This window comes from Geosmithia morbida (assembly GCF_012550715.1).
Source record: "Geosmithia morbida isolate 1262 chromosome Unknown scaffold_17, whole genome shotgun sequence".
NCBI lineage: Eukaryota > Fungi > Ascomycota > Sordariomycetes > Hypocreales > Bionectriaceae > Geosmithia > Geosmithia morbida.
Window position 1 is genome coordinate 38,621 of NW_023336204.1, and position 23,042 is coordinate 61,662.

The window sequence follows — 23,042 nt, forward strand, 5'->3', positions numbered from 1 at the left end:
GTCTACCAGCAGACGACCCATGCCGGAGTGGCATTTCCACTACAAGAAACCGAGTCATATTTCCTGTTGGGGTGTTCCATTTATGACTCAGTATACATTTACTTCTCTCCACATCTTCTCTCTTCCGCTGTACCTTCTATGGACTACACGAATGAGAAATATCGGGTTTGCATAGACGCCCGAGACGGGGATGGCGGATGGCGGGGAAGCGGTTAATGTCATCCGATAGGCCGTCTTCCGGGACTCTCAGCCCCAACAATGCAAGTACCATGTGGCATTGTGTATGTGTGTAGGAACCATTCTCCATGGCTCATTGCATCTGAAAACAATTATTGGTTCGTAAAAACGACAAGGCCTTTGTGCTTTCTGGCTTTACGGTGTTTGACTGCATGTTTATTAAGATATATTTCGTGCATTCACGATGAACGAATATTCAACTCACGTAAAGATTTATTGAGGACGGACATGAATCCTTGTTTTAATCATTGCAAGCAGATATTACACTTTTCTACAGCTTAGCTCTTGTACTCTTCCTCACCTCGGTGGCATCCCTCTTGGCCCATTCCCGCATCGTCTTGCGTTGAATTTTGCCACTGGCAAGCTTGGGCACCTCGTCAACAAAGGCGACGCCACCAGACAGCTGCTTGTGTTTGGCCACACGACTTTTTATCCATTCTTGAATGCCCTTGGGTGTTGTTGCGTCCTTGGCTGTTTCCTGGATGACGACGTATGCTCGAGGCCACTCGTTTCCATCCCTTGTATAAGTTAGATTCTTTTTTTTCTTCCAGACTGTAAAACAAAGTGATTTACTTACAGATTAATGCCGACGACGGCAGCATCAGCAATGGCTTCATTCTCTAATAACACTGCCTCTAGTTCGGCGGGTGCAACTTGGAGACCTTTCACCTTGATGAGTTCCTGCCATGATAACAACAAGCGGTTAGCCATGTTATTATCTCCCTTGAATACATACCAAACGTACCTTTTTCCGGTCGACAATCCAAAAGTAACCTCTCTTGTCACATATAGCAATGTCGCCGGTCTTCAGCCATCCCTCAACGTTCAGGTTCTCCTTGGAGGCTTCTTCATTACGCCAGTACCCCATGCACACGTTTGGGCCTCGGATGAGCATCTCTCCAGGTCTCCCAATCTCGACATCGTTCCCACTCTCGTCCACCAGACGGCACTCACAGTTGGGGTCCAGGAGCCCGACAGAGCCGGAAGTGTCGTTGATACCCCCCGGTACATGCAGAGCACCACACGTAACCTCAGTCATGCCCCATCCTTGGTTGACCTGAACACCGAATCGGCTCTGACACTCATTCTGAAGCTCACGCGAGAGAGGTGCAGCCCCACAAAGAATCTCCTTGAGACTGCTAAGGTCATAGCGCGCCGTCTCAGGCCGCTTGGATAGCATGACGAGTATGGGTGGCGCAACCTGTAAGGTGGTGATCCTGTACTTTTCAATGGCAGAGAGGAAGTCCTCGTACCGAAATTCGGCCATGATGTAAATAGGGAACTTAAGCTTTATGGCCATCAGGATGGTATATAGTTGCCCGTATGCGTGGTACAGGGGCAGGAATCCGATCCACCGCTCCTGTGGCCGTTTCTCGAAGGGATACGGCTTGTGGACGTACCGCACAAAGATTGTCTGCAGAATCTTGGCGACGAGGTTACGGTGGGATACACAAACGCCCTTGGGGAGCCCTGTGGTCCCCGAGCTGTAGTTGATGGTGGCCACGGTCTCGGCTGCTTCCTTTGCACCAAGCTCAGGCCATTTCCAAGAATTTCCCTGCTCCTGGTTCCCGGCAATATCCCTCCAATCCACGATCCCGTTGTGCACGGGGTTTGGCTCATCCGAGAATTGGAATATGCGGTCTTGTGGCACACCTGCCTTATTGGCTGCAGGAATCATCCGTGATAGCATGGCCGGATGCACGAGAAGGACCTTAGCCGTGGTATCGGTTAGTTGATGCACGAGCTCTATCATTTTCATATATCAGTAGAAGTCCTTCCCATATTCCTTGTCTGTCGTATGAACATACCGGACTCCGTATAGGTCGGATTAGCACCGCTAAAGATATATCCTGAACCTACAATTCCCAGGTAGGCCACGGGTACGAAAATCTGGTTGGGTGTACATATCATGATCACATCGCCTCGGCGGAGGCCAAGACGTTCCAGGCCGTATCCTAGACGCTTCACCCATTGCAAAAGCTGCGCCGTTGATAAGTTCCGGGATGGTTCCTTGCAATCAAACCACAGTGGGTCGTCCGAAACAGGCTGCTGGCCAAAGAGGTAGTCAAGGATGTTGACATAGGGGAAGTCTAGCGGGGGATAGGGTGATGCGAAAGGCATCGTGGCAGCCGGATAGTCTTGGCCGTGCAAGTCAATTGATCCCGTGGAGGTAAAGGAGTCAGTATCGAGGATATGGACAAGAAAAGATAACAGTTCTTGATTCGGTCTTACTGATACTGTCGTCATCACAGCCGACTTACAATGCCTGACTCGGAAACAAGCCAAGCTTACTTCATTCCAGTGACATAGCATCTTCACGTTTAGACCGAGGTCTCCATGCGGGGTAAACAAGCGAGGTAGTATTATTGGCCTCAAGGATACATACATTCAAGCTCGCTCCCGGCTTGCACTAGCGATTGGACGGGTCCAATTCTTCTTACCCCGGTTCCGGTATGCGGGGCGCAAACGGACCCTGGATGCCGCAGCCACGGGTAAGACACCCAGCCGTGTACGGCATAGGCAATGGAGGCAGCGTCCCTAACCCGCATGGCCAGAGCTATGTCAGTTTTTGTCTTCAGATTCATATCTTGAGATCTCTTGCGATTGAGCTGGGGAAGAGAAATCGGATATTTTGAGATGTCGTTGGTCTGCGCATTGTTCCCCGCCCCCAAATGTCTCAATTCAACAATGCATAGGATGGACACATATATTACATACAACCGAATCTTGTAGCATCGGTTGCAGCACCCTTCACACATTGATGGGAACATAAAAATGACAAAAGTGAACACTCAAGCTACCTACGTACTAAATTTACCATTAGAGCTTTGTCATGTTGACAAAGATAGTCTTCTCCTCGGTGAACATACGCATAGAATCATAAGGCATTCTCTCTTCCAATTCCCGACATTTGGTTCCTCCAAACGGTGCATCGAGGAACGCCATACTGATGGCGTTGATCCCCGCCATTCCACTGTCGACATCAGACGCGGGACTGTGGAGCCCGACACTCAAGGACCAAATCACCAAAAGTAGATGGCGGGATTGGGCACACGTCCTGATCAACGGCACTGGCATCCTAAACAACTGGAAATGGCCCGACATTGAAGGGTTTGAAGAGTTTGCTGGCCCCAAAATCCACTCGGCTGCATGGGATCACTCTGTTGAATTTGAGGGGAAACTGTGTAAGTACTTGATGTTCTTTCTCTATTTCCTTTTCTTTTTCTTCCAAATCTTTTCTATTTCATGGTTAAAGAAAAAAGAAGAAAACCTCCCTCTAGCCATATTTTTCCGATGCAGGTTATCGGTACCGGAAGTACTAGTGTACAAATTGTCCCTCGACTGCACAAAGAGGCCAACTATCTCAAGTTGTTTATGCGGTCGTCGACCTGGATCTCAGCGGACAAGTCCTTGAGTCCGAGCTCAAGAAAGGAGATGGCACTGAAGCTCCTGGGAACCGCCAGTACACCTTCACGGGTGCAGACAAGAAGGGATTCAGAGAGGACCCGGGTTCCCATCTTGAATTCCGCAAGGAAATCGAGGCCGACATAAACAGTTTCTTGATAATGTACCAGTAAGGTAGCGAAATGAATGATCACCTGCGAAAAGTCATTACCGAGGAGATGAACCGCCGCATGGGCCCTGGTAATGAGAAGCTCAAGGAGTTTATTATTCCTAAGTGGTCGCCTGGCTGCCGCCGTATATCTCCCGGTGACGGCTACCTGGAAGCCCTCGTCCAGCCCAATGTCGAGCCCGTATATGGTGGCATCAAACAGGCCGTTCCCGGCGGTCTCGTTAGTGATGACGGGATGTTCCATAACATGGATGTTCTCGCCTGCGCCACCGACTTCAATGGGGCCTTCAAGCCGGCCTTTAAAGTCGTCAATGGCGATGGAAAGACTGTCCAGGAAGATTGGGGCGACAGTGTCAACTTGTACATGGGTGTCTCTGCGCCTCGCTTCCCATAATACTATACCGTTGTCGTATGACGTCGCATACTTCTTTGAGTACGGTTGGCGCATCCACTAACCCCTCGATACACAGGGTCCTGGATCTACCTGGAGTCCAGGAACACTACTACCATCGATTTTGATGACGGTCGAATACTCAGTAAAGATGATGAAGTAGATTCACGAAAAAATCCGCTCCATTGCCGTGAAGCAGGAAGCCCTCGACGACATTTACAGTCACTTCGATACCTTCCACCGCACCACCGTCTTTCAGGAAGAGTGCCGTAGTTGGTTCAAGGATGGCAAGATCAAGAATAGGGTTTACTTGTGGCCAGGTCCGGTAAGTACATGCATCCACTTAGCCCAGTCCCTTCCAATCCAGCCCAACCCAGAAGTGCCGTTACATTTACGTTCCCCTCTTGGGACCTTGACCGATGTCCGAGTATCGCAGGGCACACAGTGAGTGGAGCTCGGGACTGTGGTCATGCATTAAAGGAACAAGACTCGTGTTGACGTGTCACAATGCTACATGCAGACGGTCCATTTCCTCAAGTCGATCAAAGATTCCCGGTTCGAAGACTACGATATCCGGTGGCGATACGGAAACAGATTCGCTTACCTGGGCAATGGCGAGGTCAAGGCAAGCAAGATGAACGATGTCCACGGGCTCTCGCCGTATGTTCGAAGCAGCGATTATGACTGGGATGTAGAGTAAAATCCATGGGGGATGTGGAAGAGGGTACGAGGTAGGGTATGGAAAAATGGACCATTACGAACATCCGAGCAATTGGAATGCGAGGCTGATTTTTATTCTTCTTCCAGGATTAAATGGTTGCATGCACGTCGTAATTACAAGTCCCAACAATTATTACTAAGTACGGTACGAGTACATGGGGAGGAAGTGAGGGGAGAGGGAGTCCAAGAGGAGGTATTAATACTGCGAATACGAGTACATGCCAGCAGAACAAGCCAGTGAGGAAAAATCAATGTAATTTCCCTTTGAGTCTTCCTCGTAGGGTCATACTTATTTTGGTTTCCAGACAGTTCTTCCTTCCTTACAAGAGATAAATACAATGGAGAATAGTGGTGTAATTTGACCGAATGATTGTTCGCTATTTCCATTAATAATGCATGTACCATATACGAATTCATGTCTGGTCCCAACAGAGCTACGTAACGGCAAGCATGAAGCCAAGGCGGGAGCGACGGATAAATTATCAAGTCCGGGGAAAACCCGCGCTGCTTGCTTCCTGTGATGTTACTGAATCCTTCTAGTGGCAAGATCCACACCTTCCGTAGTCTGGAATGGACTCGCATTAGGACGCGTCTTCCTCGACTGTTGGGCAAGTGTAGGCGAGCCTGCATTGGCTAGTACGATTTATGGCATTCAACTCCGTCAAGTCAGCAAACAAACACATCGGCTTGCATCCCGCTCAGCCTCAAATTAGCAATTTATGTTGTGAAGAGAGGGAGCATATACGACCATTTGTCTCCCAATGCAAGTCAGCGCCACTTTTAGTCGATCCAGCCAGTGCCCAGGAAGTCTTTCGATATGATGAAAGAGCAAGATGGTCTCCTTGTCTCTGCAGACATTTTTATTGCACGCACAACCATTTGTGACATGGAAAGACCAAATGATTCAAAGTGTGGATGACGGCAGGGAACCCGTGCGGGGGTGGAGGCACTACCCACTAGCTTCGGTCTTCATCTCATTACCCCAGCTATTAGCACCGGTACTATGGGGTAATATTGTGGCCCTCCCCCCCCCTTATCCCCCCCCCGGTCTGGGGAAAATGTTCCCCTACATGATCGTGGTGGTAAGCACTTCGGCAAGCTTTGGATTGGATACACCAAATCTACCCGCACAAAGAAGGTGTCTTTTTCTGTTTCATATTTCTGTTCCCGCGCTGTCATAGAAGTCGGGCAGAGATAGAATCCAATACGGCATCCAGGCGACAGGAGATAGTTATCTAATTCAAGAATAATGGTCGCGGGATTGAACGAGCGAGCCAAAAGAGGGTAGAGCAAGCGGTCTTTTTTATGATCCACGTATGGGTGTTTTGAATTCATTGGGACTGGCGATAGTCTGCTAATCAATCGGGATAATACTCCGCCAGTCCGATGTAATACCAGGCAGAGTGCACGAGTAGACTATTACCACTGCTCAGAGCCACTGGAGTTGACATCGGCCCCCCCCCCCTCCCCACCTCTCCACGCCAGCCAGATGCAGTTGCTCCTCGCCCTCCTTCTCCCATCTCCGAGAAATTAACCGAGTTAGGCCACGGCTAATTTGTATTCACATATATTCAGGCATTCATTGGACATCGGCAATTCCCCTCATCTTAGGTGTGTCATGATTCTCTGGGGTTGCCCAACTAAATGAGTCGTCGTGTTCTCGACTCTAGGCTCCTACCAGACTGGTAACTTCTATGGCCCGCCGACCCCGCGAAAACCTGGGGTCGAGCGTCGGTTCCATGTCCTCTAATTGGAAAGGAAGTTCCGATTCTCCATGGGATCTCCAGACCACTGGGTGGTTCGGTGGCCTACTCGCATCTTGGCTTGCCCCCACACCGACCTGTCAATGGGCTTTCCGGACCCCCGCTCGAGTCCCTTGATCCACCAGAGTGCGTTACCTTCATTCAATGCCTGTTCTCTGTGGGGAAGAAGCTGCTCGCTCCGCGTCGCAGGCTGTTCTCTCTAGGTCTCCTACCTGGGCCGTTCAATCAATCATCGTCCCCCCCGCAATCTTCAGTCTGTTTTGTTTTCCTGTCTCTGTTTTTGTGCGTACGTACGGGACACGTTTTGGATTATTGTCATTCCCAGGCCTTGTTTCAATTCCAACGGGAGCTTGAAAGGCCCTCTCAAAGTCATTTTGATTATTCCTAGCTGAGAACTTCGTCCCATTTTTCTCTCAGGGATACTACGGCCTGGAGCCCAGTCCGCCTACCCCATAATCATCCATGACTACCACGAATTACACAAGAGAGGGCAGCGAGGGCAGCGAAATTGCCATGCAGGAGAACATCTCTTCTCATAGAAGATCTGGCGCAGCCCGTATCTCTAACAAGCAACATGTCCGCCATCGTGCCTCTGTTGCGTGTGCCTCGTGTCGGGATCGGCGCATTCGCTGCGTTGTGCCTCAAGGGCAATCAGAGTGTAACCAGTGCCGCCGGGCTGGCACTGAATGCATCATCAAGAATGACGATGAGCGCAGGCGGTAAGTGGCCTTTGCCCTCGTTGATACTACCGGGTATTCTCTTTGCACATTTTTTGCTGACAACAGCCACTGCAGCCCGGTTTCGAAGGCCTACATGTCATCACTGTCTGATCGAATTTCGCTTTTGGAGGCAATGCTCAAGGAAAAGGGGGTGATACCACCGCCAGCGTGCCACCCGCCAAAGACAAAGAATGAAGCTCAGAGAAAGCCGGACGAGCAGCTAGAGATGTCACAAAACAGTCAACAACAGTCTAGCTCGCAGCCGGTAGCGCCTCTTAACGCCAATTCGCCATCTCTTGGGGTCCCTTCGCCTCCGGACTCCGCAAACGGCTTTATCAAAGCCGACACTGATCAGATTGATGCTTCCACGACGGACAGCAGCCAGATACTCAAGCCTCCCTACAAGGAGGATTCACCACTCCGCATGCTCGACTCGAAGCAAGAGAGCATTGTTCACCGGCTGCTTTCAGCCAAGGAGAACCTCTCATTTGACCAACTATCTGGAAGACTCCGTTTCTTTGGGCCAACCGCCAACAGTCATGTATACGCTGAGTCACCGGACCAGCTGGACTCACGCGAGCCTCCAGAGCAAGTCCGTAGGGCTGAGAGAATCATTCGCTCCCTGAACCCGACAACTTACAGCTACTTGATGAATCACTTCTGGGAATACTACAACAGCATCATTCCCATCATAGACAGGGGTGCATTCGAGGCCGACCGTGACTCCCGGAATCCAAAATTCTACAGCTCTTTCCTCCACATCGCTATCCTAGCCATGGGCTACCGTGGGTGCGACAAGAATCGTGGTGATACCAGGCGCATCTCTCTGGGGAACCTTGAGAGCACACTTCACAGAGAGGCGAAGTATATGGTTGACATTGAAATCGAGCGCCCTGGCGGTATTCCCAGTGTACAGGCCCTGCTTCTTCTCGGAGACTTGGAGTGCGGTGTGGGTAGAGACAACACCGGGTGGATGTATGCAGGTCAGCCAACCCGAATCCTAGCCCTAGCCACTTACTCTTCTTACTCCAACTAATAATGGCTATTCAGGAATGGCAAATCGCCTCGCCTTTGATATTGGCCTCCATCTGAATTGCAGAAACGATGGCATTTCCGAAAAGGAGGTACATATCCGCCAGATGGTCATGAAAGCCTGTGTCGTCTATGACAAATACTGGGCTCTGTTCCTCGGACGGCCGACCAGTATCAAAAGCCAAGATCTCGATTTGGAACTGGTGTCTGACAGACTCTCAACAACTCACAAAGACCTTCCAACAACTTTTGATAGAGATGTCAACATGGAGATCTACGAGAAACTCATTGAGCTTATGGAACTTTCCGGGCGCATTGTTGAAATGCGGAGTCATAAATCAGTCAAGAAAACAACAACAGACAGTACCAACATGTTTGCCATGAACGAGGCCGAGGACAACGCCTATCTCCACGTCATCAATCTAGACAGGATGCTCCAGAACTGGTACCGACGCTTGCCTGAGCACCTGGCCTGGAGACCAGCAAACATCAAGACAGCTCCGTATGGCTTCTTTCTCCTCCACCAACAATACCATGTGACTATGATCCTGCTCCACAGATCATGGGCCAAGTATGACTCCATCGCTGGAGACAGTGCCAACAACAGCCCCCAGTCCAACCCAGATTTCAGCCACAAATCTACCTCCGCTGAGGCCTTGAAGACACAAGTTCCGGGTTTAGGAGAATGCGAGAACACCCTCAGGGTGAATGGCTCGAATCCCATGGTCCACGGCAGTCGGGCCTCCCTTTCTCGCAGTATCTGCACACAACAAGCCATCCGCGTGGCTCGTATCTTCTGGCAGCACCGACAGCGCTTTGATGGTCGCAAGATCTTCGTGACCGGTATCCAGCATGCGGGCACAGCCGTTATTGCCCTCATTGCCGCACTGGCTAACCACTGCAATGAGGCCGACCGCCGAACTTATATGGGCTACCTGGAGATACTCAGTGGTGCACTTGCTGATATGAGCTACACTTATCACCCTGCCGGGCGTATGAATGACCTTCTTGGGGCTGTCATGGGTCAAATCCGTCTTGGCCTGGGTGAAGCTGCCCATATTATTGCCCGCGACCAGGTCTTTCCCTTCAATAGCGTCCCTGGATCAACATCAATGAGTGACAGCAACGATGTGTCCATTCCTGTCATCCCTTCCGGACGCGAGTCTTCTGACGCGAACTCGGGCTACCCTTATAAGAGGATGCGATCAAGCAACAGTAGAAGAGCCTCGGAGTTTGCACGGCCGCCTCCCCCCTTCTTCCAAACAACAGAAACGCCGCCAGGGAATGGGCTCTCAGCGCTGAAGACGAGCATTTTTGGCCAGGAGATTTATCGGCATGAACATTCACCATTTGATTCAACATTTTTCCCCTTAGGGCTAGCAAATGGATCGAGCATTGATTTCAGTTTCCTCGACGAGTCTGCCGTCGACACCGACCCCAGTGAACAGCAGCAGCAGCAGCATACGAGCCTCGTGACGCCATCATCTTCGGATGTATGGAGCTATAGAAACTTTCACAGCGATCATCAATCAGGAAGCCAGGGACTAGAATCGGGTACTGGCGAGTACAGCCGTGGACCTGCGGGGCTTAGCGCCGGTTCGGTGATTGGGCACGATTCGGCCGACACAGCGGAAGCTATGTTGACTACGAATTTTGGCGTATCCAAGGGAGGGAATGATATCGCCTACGACATAATAGACTCTAATACTCATATGAAGATCAGCGGTGTGAGTCCAGTCAATATGGATGGCTTGGTGCAAAGCGTGGAGGGGACGCCGGATGGTGTTGGCGGCCATGGTGATGGCAGCCGCAACCGAAACTTGGACTTTTTCAGCTTCAACTGACGAACCCCTTTTCCATTTTCTATTTTTTTTACTGGCAGCTGTACCTCTCAATGTTCTGTTTTTCAATTGCGATTTTCAATAAGCCGTGAATCCACCGTCGACGACAACAGCGGAGCCCTGCATGAAGCTGTTCATACTAGAGGCGATGGAGACAATGCTTTCTGAGATCTCTTCCTGCATACATATTCTCCCAATGGGAGTGCTATCCACGGTTTTCTGCAACACGTCATTGCTATCCCCCCCGCTGCTCGCTTTCTCCATAAGGGGTGTCTCGACAAAGCCAGGGCAGATGGCGTTAATGCGGATCTGATGTTTGCCGTAGCTGCTTGCGTCGCTCTTCGTGAGTCCAATGACGGCTAAAATAGACAATCATCTTATCAGCCTCTTTAGTTTCCGTTCATATGAATTTAAGGGCCTTAGTTCTGTTTTACCATGCTTGGCCGTAGAATAGGCTGTATAGAAGACGCTCGGGCCGGGCGCGACAATTCCGTACATGGAAGCGACATTAATGATACGGCCTCTACCGTGTCGTGGGCCGAGGTCATCTTGATTGAGCATTGTACGTAGCTCCTCTTTCTGGCACTTGTAGACGCCCATGAGGTTAACAGCGAGAACATTTTCGATCTCGTCGTCAGGCGTTTCGTGCGTGGGCTTGCCAGAGCCTCCGATTCCGGCATTGTTGACGGCAATGTCGAGTCGGCCGAAATGTGAGACAATATAGTCTATAGTGTCGACGATTTGCTTCTTGTCACGGACGTCCATGGTGTTTGCCAGGACTTGTACGTTCGGGAACTCGGATTTGATCAATTTTCTCGTCTTTTGGAGGCTATATCCGTTAATATCGGTCAGGGCTAGCTTAGTTATCCCATTACGAGCGAACGCGAAGGCTGTAGACTGTCCGATGCCTGGAGTCTCGATTATCAGAAGGGGGAGCTTTTTCACATGTATCGGCTTTAATCACTGACCGCCTGCGGCGCCCGTAATAAAAGCTGAGCCACGGAGAAGAGAATATGCCATTATGTGCTGAATTTCAGAATGACTGTGTTGCTAATTGTCAGGTTGTTACTCTTGGATGCTGGACAAGTTTATGGCTTGCGAAAGGGCCGAAGTGACTCTGGCATGCACTTGCATCGCCATATCAGTCTCGTACATTTGTGTGAGGGGCAAGGAATTAGTTATCCCTATCCGCCGTCTCCGCTTTCCCCGGCAACTAGGATACTATTTGGGTCCAGATGGCGTGATATCCAGTTGTAAATTGCTATATCGGTTATTATCAACTACGTTTTTCATAAGATCGTTGGTACTCGTAGAGCGGTAAGTAATAATGACAGTTCATGTATATTGTTTTGTTTATTTATTAAACACCGGCCTACTCCTAATTGGGACAAAGAGCGCCCATGTCGATCAAAATTACGAAACAAGGAAAGAAAGCATTATCTAGTAAATAAAGGGGTTACAATTCCCTATGGCGTAAAGGTTGAACCTTCGACCACATGTTTCCAGGGTGTCGTGCCATTGGCAGTAAGGAGGACCTGCCTCTATTGCGTGGTACTCGTAGAAGACTCCATGTCCGTGTCGGGCAATGACAGATCTGATATGTGTACACGTAGTTGGGGTAATGATTATTGTATACATTTCACGTAAGTTGTATTGTTGCCGCATAAGCTAAAAATCATACTGCTGTACAAAATACAGTGGTAGGCATCATACACCTAGTTAATGAAATATCGGCCGTTTCGTACATACATTTTACAATCAAGAATTCCAAGTTTATGCACGAATATATTTCCTTCAATTTCTCGTGAATTGATTCCACCGGAGCCTAGGGTAGTTCGGAGAATGAAAATGTCGAATGGGCCGGACAGCGGCAGCGGCCCGTGGATACCTCACAACGGCAGACACTGAGCAGGGCTCGTGGAAGTGTAAGTGAAGAAGGCTAAGTCATATCTTTCGGTCACAGGCATGGGGTCTGCCACACATTTCTCGTGATGTTGAAGGTATAAACCAATGTGCACTAGAGTGACATGGGTTAAACAAATTACAGATGTAGCGTCTCTCGGCGACGGGGATCACAGAGATGGTGAGACCAGCGTCACGAATACCGACAGTGTACGAAAGTGAGGTCGAAAGGTCTTGATTCTCCGTCTCTTGTGCTACGTAGATGTGTACATATACATATAGCTCCTTCCCATAGCTCCTTCTCAGAGGGGACATCAGGGACATCCTTCCGCAACAGCAGGTGTACTGTTCTACACTAAACAAGAAAACAAAGCAGCAGCATTTCAACAAGACAAATGGTAAAGCGGACGAAAGGAAAGGTGAATGCGGTCGGAAAACAATAGTCCAAAACGTATCTCTAAGAAGGAGGCGCACTGGAAGAGGGCCCTCCCTTTTCAGGACCGTTTGGAAAATTGAAGCGAGCTATGCTGGAACGGATGCCAGAGTCGACACTCTTGGCCATCTTCTCGAGGGGAAGACGACCATCGATGCGTTGTACGGCACGAGAGATGGGTGGCTCAATACGTTGGACGCTTCGTTCGACAGGCGGTGTAAAGAAGTTAATGTTTCGCTCCCACCGCGGCGCCCACTTTGTTGTCTGGTCCGCCAGGCGCTCCTCGGCACCAGGCATAAGTAGGTATAAGGGTGTCAGGACACCAACACCAGCGACACCCATGGTGAGAATCTCCGAGGCCTTGGCCTTGGGTAGATGGTTCGGGAGGCGACGCGGCATAACGGGATATGTCGAAAGAGTGGATGGGAAGACTGGGAAGCAAGGTATGTATGTCAGTGAGAGTCTGCTTCCCCCCTCCTCCCCCCCTAGACTTTAGACGCCGGGAAAGAGTAGAAATGGCTATGAATAACTCACAACGAGTTATATAAAGAGATGTGATAGGAAGAGTCCCATATATAAGTTGTCTGGATATAGAGAGATGACGAAGCTGATGGGTTGATAGCAAGATGATGTTTCAAGCTGAATAGACCCAAGGAGAGAGAAGGAGGCAGCGTATAAGGGGGAACTTCCTTCATAAATGTGCGCATTCAGCAAAGTGTTCATAGTACTCACGTAGGCAAGTTACACAGAGCGTATACCCAAACGACAGCACGTAGTGTTGCAATAGCCATAAAGGCGACAAGTCGTCGAGGGCCATTCATCATCATTGGTCTGGGGAAGCGGGGTAATAGATGCAAAGGCGTGTGCCTCCTGCAATGAACCCTGCAAGTGCGGATTGGTTGTGGTCTGATCCTCGTTTATTTCCCACAGGGAAACTCAGTGTCTACTCAGGAATATCCCATGAGGTCAGCAGTACTCGACTCTGTTCGCCATGCCGGCCTCCCTTAAGGGCTATTGTGGAATTGAACCCGAATCAAACCATTTGTTTCTTTACGATCACCCGTATCGAATTTTACAGGAGAGATTATGTAGCTGGCACTGATGGGCAGAATCGGGATGGAGGGTGGTGGAACAGGTCTGCATATACGCATGACAAACAGTACCAGTGCTTCACACCCTCCCTTGTCACTCGAGCCTTAAGCCCACCTAAAGACAGGGCTTTCAACACGGGAGCTCTACTGGATGTAGATTAGGAAAGGGCACTCAAAGTTATTGCTAACTACCGATATATTTTACATGTTGTCGCATTGTCGTTGTAGTTGAAGTTGCGTCTTGTCCCTCCTGCGTTGTTGCCGGTACAGTGGAGACTTCCATATTAGCACTTCCCCACTTCCCCAGACTGCGCTAAACAAGGCCCTTGTCTCGTCCCTTGGTTCTAAACTTGGAATGTCATCAATATCATTCGCCGGTTGTCCCATGGTCCTTTTGACATGACCAAATGAAGGCGCTAAGTTTGTCAAAGAGGTAGTCTACGAATACAGAGCCAGCCCCTAATGAATACTGACAGCCCCTGTCCGTCACTCACCTGTAGATAGAAAAAAGGAACGCAAAGGAACAAGACCCTCTAGGTCCAAGCTGGTATAGGTTTCCGCGGTAGGGTCGATCGTCCTGTGTGAAATGTTGCTGGCTTGGAAGGTGATAATCACAGTGTCAGCTGTTATCCGATGCTTAATACCAAGAGCCTCTGCCAAGACCTTTGCCTCCCACGCGCGTACGACACTGTATCTCTGAAGCATGAAATTGCGAGAGAAACGGCACAGATGATCAGCATGCAGAAGTCTCCCCCGCCCTGGGGCATCCAATCATTGGGGTGGGACAAATAACCAACTGCACGGACTCCCTTACGCGGCACGATTCATGTGTAAACTGAAGAAGCGGTAGAGTGCCTTGGGCAACTGGGCTCTCGTCCTCTGCATGTTTAGTCAACGCACAACAATGGCCATAAGAAAATGTCCTCTACGTGCTCTTCTTATATAGGTGGCATTGTACCCCCACGTAAAGATATCTCCCTGTACGATTGAGGAGGAAAGGCACGGCTTATTGATGTCTCTCACAGCCTCGTCTGTGACCTGTATTAAATGCCGTCAGCTCGCGCGGCGTTCTGGCCATCTGCCAGGGCAAGTCTGTAATCCTTCTATGTCCTCTAACCCGCAACCATGGTTCACCCACCATTTTAGTGGGGAAAATGGCAGTCTTTCAATCTCCATACACCCCATAAAACTGGCAAGAGGGAGCATCGCAGTTTTCTCGTGCCATGATATCTGATAGTGGTGAAAATGGGAATATCTCGACGGATTGCTGCAGACTGGTGTGGAAATATGATGGTCCCATGCTTAATAAATGACTCACGCTCCGAATGATTCCCCGTAGTCCACCCGGCCGGGGGAAAAAGAAGAGGAAGCGACGGGCCTTTTTTTCTGGGGTAAGTAGCGCCATTAATTACCATTTTGCCGTCGGTTCATTAGTGCAGTGCCCTTGTTAGCCCCTCATCACCATGTTGCTTTGGTTGCAACTCCACAACACAGACTCCGCCGATGATCTCACGAGGGGAGAATAGAGGGGTAGGAATTGGGGAAGATCTTAAAGAGAAGATAAAAGGGCCGACGGTATGCTCTTGTTTGGGAGGACAACACCGATGAATATCTCACCTCATTACCTGGCTGAACCCCTCTCCCACCTCTCTTCCTCCACATAAAGATTGGAAACAATGTCGTTGAAGGGGAAGGTATACGCCATTACTGGTGGAGCGAGCGGGATTGGCCTCGGGACAGCAAAGTACCTCTCGAGTCGCGGGGCGACAGTGTGCATAGCCGATGTCGACACCAAGGCCATGGCCGATACAGATGCGTACTTTGCGCCCCTGGGCGTGCCATATACGATCACCGAGGTGGACGTCAGCAAGAGGGTACAGGTGGATACATGGGTTGATTTCATTGTCGACAAGTACGGAAAGCTGTACGGTGCTGCCAATGTTGCCGGAATTATAGGAAAGGTCCACGGAACGACGTCCGTCACCGACATGGAAGACGACGAGTGGGGCAAAATTATCGCCGTCAACCTCACCGGCACGATGTACTGCATGCGTGCCGAGCTGCGCAACATCGTCGACGGTGGCTCCATTGTCAACATCTCTTCGATACATGGCATCAAAGGTACGTGCTAGCTCAACGAACATATGTGCGTCCTCTGCTTACCCCCGGGGCTAGGTTTTGCGAGGCATTGCGCCTACGACGCCAGCAAGCACGGTCTCATTGGACTCACAAGGTCTGCCGCCCAGGAAAATGGTCATCGTGAGGTCCGTATCAACAGTGTTGCTCCGGGGTCCATCTATACGCCCCTGATGCAGAAAGAGTGGGATCACCGCGGACGCCCCAGCGACGCCCCCTTTGATGAGCCCACGGCCTTCCAGAGGCAAGGTACCGTCGAGGAGGCAGCAAACGTCATTGGGTTCCTTCTCGGCCTGGATAGTACATTTGTCAGCGGTAGTGTATACCAAGTCGATGGAGCTTGGAATTAAGTAAAAGCCAACGACAGCAAAATAAGAAGGCTAGATCCAGTCAAAAAGTATATACGCACTACATTGTATCCTATCATCTCATGATGCACTGACTGAAGTAGTGTCCATCTGGGACTCTCTTGGCTGCATCTCATTTTGAAAAATAAGGTGGCAAAAGAAGTCATATGCTTCGGGTAGGAAACGCTCGTTGCTCACGCAACGCCTCCAACCTGTTAGTAATAGTTTATGGGGTAACTATCAATCATAAGTATATGGGCATTTGCTCGGTTAGCCACTCTATGAGCAATCCCAGTCATCATGTATAACTAGAAGAAGATAGACTAAATAAATAAATGAATGGTTTGAAGTATTTATCAGATAGTTATAGAGAATCTCAATTTCTATAAAACAAGTTACGGTCTAGAGCTATTTAAGTATTACAAGAATGCCACATTAGCATTATCTGTTTTATTAGTAGTGATCACGCGACTTCTATCATCTCTCCCAATTCCACACACTTTCGTGTAGCTTGGATGCCACGTGGGCCTCCTTTCTCGACGATGCGCAAGTCCTCCTAGTGTATGACTTTTCTGCAGCCTAGTTCATTCAAAGAGCTGTCGTCTGCTGACCCAAAGGCACATTGATTCTGACGCCTGTCACTAAGCTTGTAAGCTCCCTTGCTTTCCCATCGGGAGCCCTTCCCCCACTTCATCCAGGAGCCGCTGGACCCGTTGCCACTGGACTGTTTCGATCGGTAACCCCTCGTTTTCTTGATGAATATTGGAGCAAGAAATGGTAACGAAGAAACGAGGTTCTAGATGGATATTGTCAGGAGAAGAGATAGAGAATGGCCTAATCTTGTGACTCTTAACATACCCCGACATTAAACTCAATAACACCCCAGAGGATCAACATGGTCGAGTTGCCATCGCCAAATTGGATCCTGTTGATCTGGAGATAACGAAAGACGGAGCAAAGCGTTGTAAAAAGTCCCAGGGCGAAGATTCCAACTAGCCCTATCTTCTTTTCTGTGGGGATGTTGAGAGCGAGAAGCATCGGGACTGGAAGCGCAGCGACAACAATGTCCGAGACAATCGTCACAAAGGCATATGCTGTAAATGAGGGGCCTGGTGCTAAGCATCTGCCTCCCTTCATCAACGGCTCCCACGACTTTTGCACCTATGCGTCACGGTCAGTGACATCAATGCAGTGTCTCCAAAGATATGGATTGATGAGTATGCTGTCATGCTGTTTACTCACTGGATCGCAGGCAAAGATGAGGCAAAACGCGCATGCAAGATGCGAAACGAACACAGTTAGAATGGCGAAGTACACAATACGTCGATATGTTTTATGGTTGGTGCCTTGCAAAAGCCGTAGGTAGCTGATGAGGAGGGCGAGCTTAAAGAAGGAGACTCCCACTTGGTAGACGGGACGGCCCGCATAGTTGACCCTGGTATATATCACAAGGCTTTTCGCCGGCCGGGAACTAATAGGAAGTCCGAGTCCGTATCTTGTTTCTGTAAGGCACGGTTAGTTTTGACTGCTAGTAGGAATTTGTTCCTTCTCCCATATTGGAGCACGATCCATCAGGTTTGAGGGTGTTGCCAACGTACGAGCGATACAGAGGATTGCATAAGTAAGGGCAAACCCCGCGGATAATGCTGCCATCCAGTCATCCTTTTCAAGACCCCTGCCTGTGTACCGAATCCATAGTCTGGAGCCGACGCCGGCTATGGAGATGATAGACAGTACAACACAGATGGCGATAATTGTCGGATATTGAGACTCTGCCTCCGCCCGAGGAGAAGCGTGGAGGACCCAGCCCATGATGTGTGCTCGTCTCCCGGGAACTCAACTGTGGTGTCGTTTTTTTCTGTGGTATCAAAGAAGGTAGGGTGGCCATACACTATGACTTTTGCGACGGCGGCCTTACAAGAATAAAAACCCCACGGCGAGGTCTAAGAAGGGAGCGATGACATAGTCTGTAGATGCGAGGCAAGCGGTCTGGCAACGTTCATTCGGTCCAGACGCGCGCGATTTACAAGGTGGTAGCATAATTGAACTAGAGGGCACGGATGCATGTACAAGCGAGAAGTATTTGAAACGGGTGAGAGATGTGTCTCTGTTGTTGAATGTCTCGCGGAGCTTCCCTTAGAATCATGGAGAGGACATGGCTACAATCCAGCTTCAATGCCTCCCCCAGTGTGTGGAAAACAAAGTGAACATATCATTTTTTGTCATATACCACCCCGAATATTTAGCACCTAAGAATAAATTCAAATGCGCCGTGGTACTCTTCAAAAGGAAAGGGTCTGGATGGTTCTTTCGATATTGAGACGGGAGCTTCAAGCGGCCGATCCGCACTGCGACATAGTTCCATGTTGGAATGAAATGCGCGTCCGTACACTGCACCAAGTATGATACGCGCTCATTGATACTATTTGCCGCATGGCCCTTGCTTTTCATCTCATAAATTGATACAATCAATCACTCTTTGTTTCTTGAAAGGACACGCGAACACATGATGTAATAGTAGCCAGACGACATATATGCATAAGGAATTTTCAGGCTGTTTCGGAAGCTCCTTCAATTGATCATTTCAAGAACCTAAGCGCTCCTGTTTCTTATTGATGTCACTGGCAGCCCGTTGGAAACTACATGATGATGGCGGTGGAGTGCGATAGTGCGTGGCTGCTCCTGTTCTGGGAAATCCACTAAGAGGTGGTATCAACATGTACCTATAAGAGCAAAAAAAGCTTGAAGGGTGACTCTTTCGTGTCAGTGTGTGTGCGAACGTGTGTCCATGCGTATCTCTCTGGTCGTGTGAGGTCGTGTGATACATTGATAGTTGCTCAGCCGTGCACAGGGTACCCCGTTCAGAACCTCACTAAAGGGAATGTTGATTACATCGAGTATCATGAGTAACGAGTTTTGTGCCCCAATGTCCTCACTTTCCTCCCGAATCGGTGAGCGTGGCGTGCGCCAAGGCAAGTCTCACCCCCAAAATCAGACATGTCGTTCCATGATGACTCGATAAGAGCGGTTGTGTTCCTCGCATTGGGCTGCACTTCGTACCTGTAGTGTTTTTTGCTGGACCTGGTATTTACTGTTCTCAATGTCCCTATGAAGACAGTACATGTTTGTTGGTTTTAGGAGTACCGTGCTGTCAAAGGTTGGCCATGGTCTAGGCGCCAGCCATTGAGTGTCTTCAACATGACTCATTTGTTGATGCACACTGACGTTTTATGATGATTCTAACGGGAGTTGAATCATGGCTAAGACGGGTCACCCCTCTTTTAACCACCTTCCCGCCACCTCATCCACTAAAACACATTACATTCTAATCGCGGGGTTTTGCGTAATTTACTAGCTTAAAGCATCAAAATCATAATATGATATTAGGATGCCTTTATATATAGAAATTAACCTTTAAACCGTAATGAAAGATATCTAGAGCGGCCTTTCTCAGTGTGACGTCGGGGTCAACTCTAAGCTATAGGGTAGACAGAGATAATGTCGTTTTATATTAGCGAGATAGTTAGGATGTCGAACTAAGCAATAAGGCAGTTATAGTCGTAGGTGCTACTATTAAAAGGAACTAGGGTTTTAATAGAAGCGTTAACTATATTATTAATAGCTATGTAGAGAGTGACTAGGCTATAGAAATAAGGTTAACTATATACTAGACGATTATAAGGGGGTTATAGTAATCGGTTATAGGCCGATTACTATAATTTAGTGATAATCGTAGTAATCGCTTCTAAGGCGATTCGTAGTGATTCTTAATAGAGTGGTATAATCGTGTATAAGTGAGTGTGATAATAAGTAAGAGGAAAGAAAATATAGGGTGCACGTGAAGGTCGCATAACGGGCCGTAAAACTCGGCGAGATTCGATAGCGCGTTATAGGATAACCTTATATTATCGTTGTAAAGGCAGCGAAAGCTAGTATAAGTATTTTAAGGCTTATTAACGTCTATCTAAGTAGTAAGAAGGGTATCTTCATAACTAGATCCGTATATAATAAGCCCTAGGGCTGCCGCTATTATAGATGTAGCTTTAAGAATTCGTGATACGCGTTTTAACTACTTGAGGAGATATATAGCTACTTAGAAAATGCTCGATTAATGGCTATTTATACTATAACTCTTAAAACGCTACTATACAAGGAAAAGGTATAGATTCTAGCCGCCTTAGTAGTGTAGATATTAAGATAATCTATCATATCTTTTAGCTTCTTAAGATCCTAACGATTAAGGCTATGTAATAAGCCAACTGATATAATATAAATAAATATAGGCTCCTTAAGGGCTAAGGTAGCAATAGGCTAGTACTAGAGTCTTTAGCGAAAGCTATAGCCCTTAGGAAGTAACTTAGGTTGCGTTATTGGACTATGATAATTAAGTGTGTCTTAGTAACTAGCTAGTCGCTACTACTACTAGTAGTTATCTTTAAGGGTAAAAGCTGTCATAGAAAATGTACCCCTAGGTTAGGTAAGCGGGACTCGACTATAAACCCGTCGAGTCCGGCGCCACGATCGTAGGAATAGAATAAGAACTTAACACTACACGACACCTTACCTAACGTATATAAGCGTGTTAGTGGTGTATTCTTAACAATTCCTCTTCCTCTTTAACATTTTACTAATTAATTCCTATAAGTATAACTAATACTACTCGAGAGAGGTCTTACTAGTGTCGGATCCTATCTTCCCTTCGTTAAATCTAACACCGTCCTTATCGAATCCTACACTAAGGACATTCCTACTTTTTAGGTCACCCTAGAAGACCGCTGTCATAAAAAATGTACACCTAGCTTAGGTAAGCGGGACTCGACTATAAAATAGTTAAGTCTATCGCTCTAAAGATAATAAATTAAGAGCTTAACACTATATAACACCTTACCTGGCTTTTAATATATATAAGCGTGTTAGTAGTGTGTTCTTATATACGCTACTACGCATATTAATATTAAAACGGTTAATCCCCTATAATAAATAAATACATTCTTAAGAGAAGTCTTATATATATTAGATTATGCTCTTTAGCTACGAGATCTAACACTGTCCTTAACGAATCTAATAACTAAGGACATCTCTGCTTTTTTAGGTTACCCTAAAAGACTAGGAAAAAGTATGACAACCGCGAAAAAGTATAATAAAAGCATATAAGCCTGATAGTTTAAAGAGGTCCTTTAAATAGCTGATTAGAGGATTATAGCATTAATAAATAACTAGACTTTAAACGCCCTTATACTCTAGTATCTATAATCGGTCTTTATTCTTTTGATGAAGCTAAAGTAGCTTAAAGCTAGGCTATTGATTATTAATACCTATAGTAGCTATATAATAGACGATTTTATATATAAATATTCTAGAAATAATATCTATTTACTATACCTTCTACTATATACCTTATATATCTTATAGCCTCTTAATCTCTTAATCTTTAGGCCTATTAAGACTGTCTGTACTAAGATCTTATAGATTAGCTATCTAACAATTTAACGCCTATTAGTAAGGCAACCTTCCTAGAGCCTTATTATAAGGCTCGTATAGATGCCTGAACGATTAGGAATTAAGTTAAGTCTATAAGCTAGCCTAGACCTTCCTTACAGACTTGATAAATTAGAAGACGGCTGGGCTACTATTCTAGAAGATTAGGCGTAGTCTTAATAGGTAGAATACTAAGCTAGCCATTACTAAAGCTATAATATAGAAGCTTAAGCCGGCCTAGCTTTATACCTAACTAGATTAATTGAATTTAAGGCCTAATGTCACGAATAGCAGCTTGACTAGCTAGAAAACATTAAATAAAGCAATCGCGATCCTTTTATGTTAAGTTTAACGCCCTTGACGGGCTCGCGTTATGTGGTCTTTAGGTGGTCAAAAGAGGGGTGCCCCATCTTAAAACTAGACCAAATTGGGCAATTTCCGGGTCTTTCCAGCGATTGAAGGACGACCTCTACTTCTTCTGATGTTCTTGAAATATATCGCCGAAATTATAATTTTAATTGCAACCCAACAGCGCCGTCTTTTGCCCCTGCCTTGGACCTAATCTGGTTGACTATCGACTGGCGTCGTTCGCAAAGTTACGGCACGAAAGCCGCCGTTGGACTATCCCGGCTCGGCAAATAGATGGCAACGACCACGTACATATGCTAAATGTGGTGCGGTGATACATAGCATCCAAAGTCAAGGATCCCGGGTGAAGAAGCAGCAGGACTAGATAGCCATCGGTGGCCCTCTTCAGTCTGGCAAAGTGGCGGCGCCATGGGTCATTGTATAAGGTCGTTGGTATCCAGTAAATGGGTGCCTGAGTATTGATGAATGTGTTTTGATACACCCGAGAAACGTGAAGATAGTGAAAGAAGAAGGAAACCAGGAGTCAATGTAATAATACTGGTTGGAATTTTGGTATTAATAATATACTGCGGCGGAAAGCACAGAGCACAGGTAGGGGTTGCATCAGCAACTTCCTGTGAACCTCCCCCTCATTTGGCAGTAACGAAAATAAAATGGGGGAAGGCACGACGGATGCAATGCAACCCCGCGCCTTCGCCCCCAAAAACAAGCTGTTGACGATAAGAATCAAAAGGAACAAGTTCTCAATGCTCCTTCTTCCGGGTCCATGATTCTTCAAAATTTCCATCTTCTTACTTGAGAGCTAGCAGCAAACCCCAATGTTAATTGGCATGCACCAGCATACGTAGAGCAACAAGCCGTATGGTCCCCCCGCGCCAAGACTTGACGGCTCGTGGGTCAGCTACAGGGATACGTCTCCCTCCAGGCAACCCACCACGGAGTTCCGAACAGAGGAAAGCCACTTTTCCAGACTCGACGCCGTCTTTAGCTTTTTGAGTCTTTCCAGCCT

The 23,042-nt window shown here is 47.9% G+C and overlaps 7 protein-coding genes across 7 annotated transcripts; 3 read left to right on the forward strand and 4 right to left on the reverse strand.

Annotated features, from left to right (window-relative positions):
• Positions 1 to 508: 508 nt before the first annotated feature.
• On the reverse strand, positions 509 to 2,358 carry GMORB2_3243 (AMP-binding enzyme; the record flags this gene model as incomplete). Its single annotated transcript, XM_035465219.1, has 4 exons — positions 509 to 755; positions 815 to 918; positions 983 to 1,983; positions 2,046 to 2,358. 4 exons carry the CDS (start codon positions 2,356 to 2,358, stop codon positions 509 to 511), a joined length of 1,665 nt encoding a protein of 554 aa, XP_035318768.1.
• Positions 2,359 to 3,187: 829 nt separating this feature from the next.
• Positions 3,188 to 4,902, forward strand: GMORB2_3244 (Flavin-binding monooxygenase-like; the record flags this gene model as incomplete). The annotated part of the gene is made up of 5 exons (XM_035465220.1): positions 3,188 to 3,422; positions 3,607 to 3,792; positions 3,847 to 4,171; positions 4,425 to 4,527; positions 4,723 to 4,902. 5 exons carry the CDS (start codon positions 3,188 to 3,190, stop codon positions 4,900 to 4,902), a joined length of 1,029 nt encoding a protein of 342 aa, XP_035318769.1.
• Positions 4,903 to 7,147: 2,245 nt separating this feature from the next.
• On the forward strand, positions 7,148 to 10,280 carry GMORB2_3245 (Fungal trans; the record flags this gene model as incomplete). The annotated part of the gene is made up of 3 exons (XM_035465221.1): positions 7,148 to 7,404; positions 7,480 to 8,387; positions 8,455 to 10,280. 3 exons carry the CDS (start codon positions 7,148 to 7,150, stop codon positions 10,278 to 10,280), a joined length of 2,991 nt encoding a protein of 996 aa, XP_035318770.1.
• A 75-nt stretch (positions 10,281 to 10,355) lies between these two features.
• On the reverse strand, positions 10,356 to 11,297 carry GMORB2_3246 (NAD(P)-dependent dehydrogenase, short-chain alcohol dehydrogenase family; the record flags this gene model as incomplete). The annotated part of the gene is made up of 3 exons (XM_035465222.1): positions 10,356 to 10,636; positions 10,712 to 11,185; positions 11,246 to 11,297. 3 exons carry the CDS (start codon positions 11,295 to 11,297, stop codon positions 10,356 to 10,358), a joined length of 807 nt encoding a protein of 268 aa, XP_035318771.1.
• A 1,339-nt stretch (positions 11,298 to 12,636) lies between these two features.
• Positions 12,637 to 13,011, reverse strand: GMORB2_3247 (uncharacterized protein; the record flags this gene model as incomplete). The annotated part of the gene is made up of 1 exon (XM_035465223.1): positions 12,637 to 13,011. One exon carries the CDS (start codon positions 13,009 to 13,011, stop codon positions 12,637 to 12,639), a length of 375 nt encoding a protein of 124 aa, XP_035318772.1.
• A 2,368-nt stretch (positions 13,012 to 15,379) lies between these two features.
• Positions 15,380 to 16,189, forward strand: GMORB2_3248 (3-oxoacyl-[acyl-carrier protein] reductase; the record flags this gene model as incomplete). The annotated part of the gene is made up of 2 exons (XM_035465224.1): positions 15,380 to 15,824; positions 15,879 to 16,189. 2 exons carry the CDS (start codon positions 15,380 to 15,382, stop codon positions 16,187 to 16,189), a joined length of 756 nt encoding a protein of 251 aa, XP_035318773.1.
• A 553-nt stretch (positions 16,190 to 16,742) lies between these two features.
• On the reverse strand, positions 16,743 to 17,998 carry GMORB2_3249 (uncharacterized protein; the record flags this gene model as incomplete). The annotated part of the gene is made up of 4 exons (XM_035465225.1): positions 16,743 to 16,982; positions 17,045 to 17,347; positions 17,429 to 17,688; positions 17,785 to 17,998. 4 exons carry the CDS (start codon positions 17,996 to 17,998, stop codon positions 16,743 to 16,745), a joined length of 1,017 nt encoding a protein of 338 aa, XP_035318774.1.
• Between the last annotated feature and the right edge of the window lie 5,044 nt (positions 17,999 to 23,042).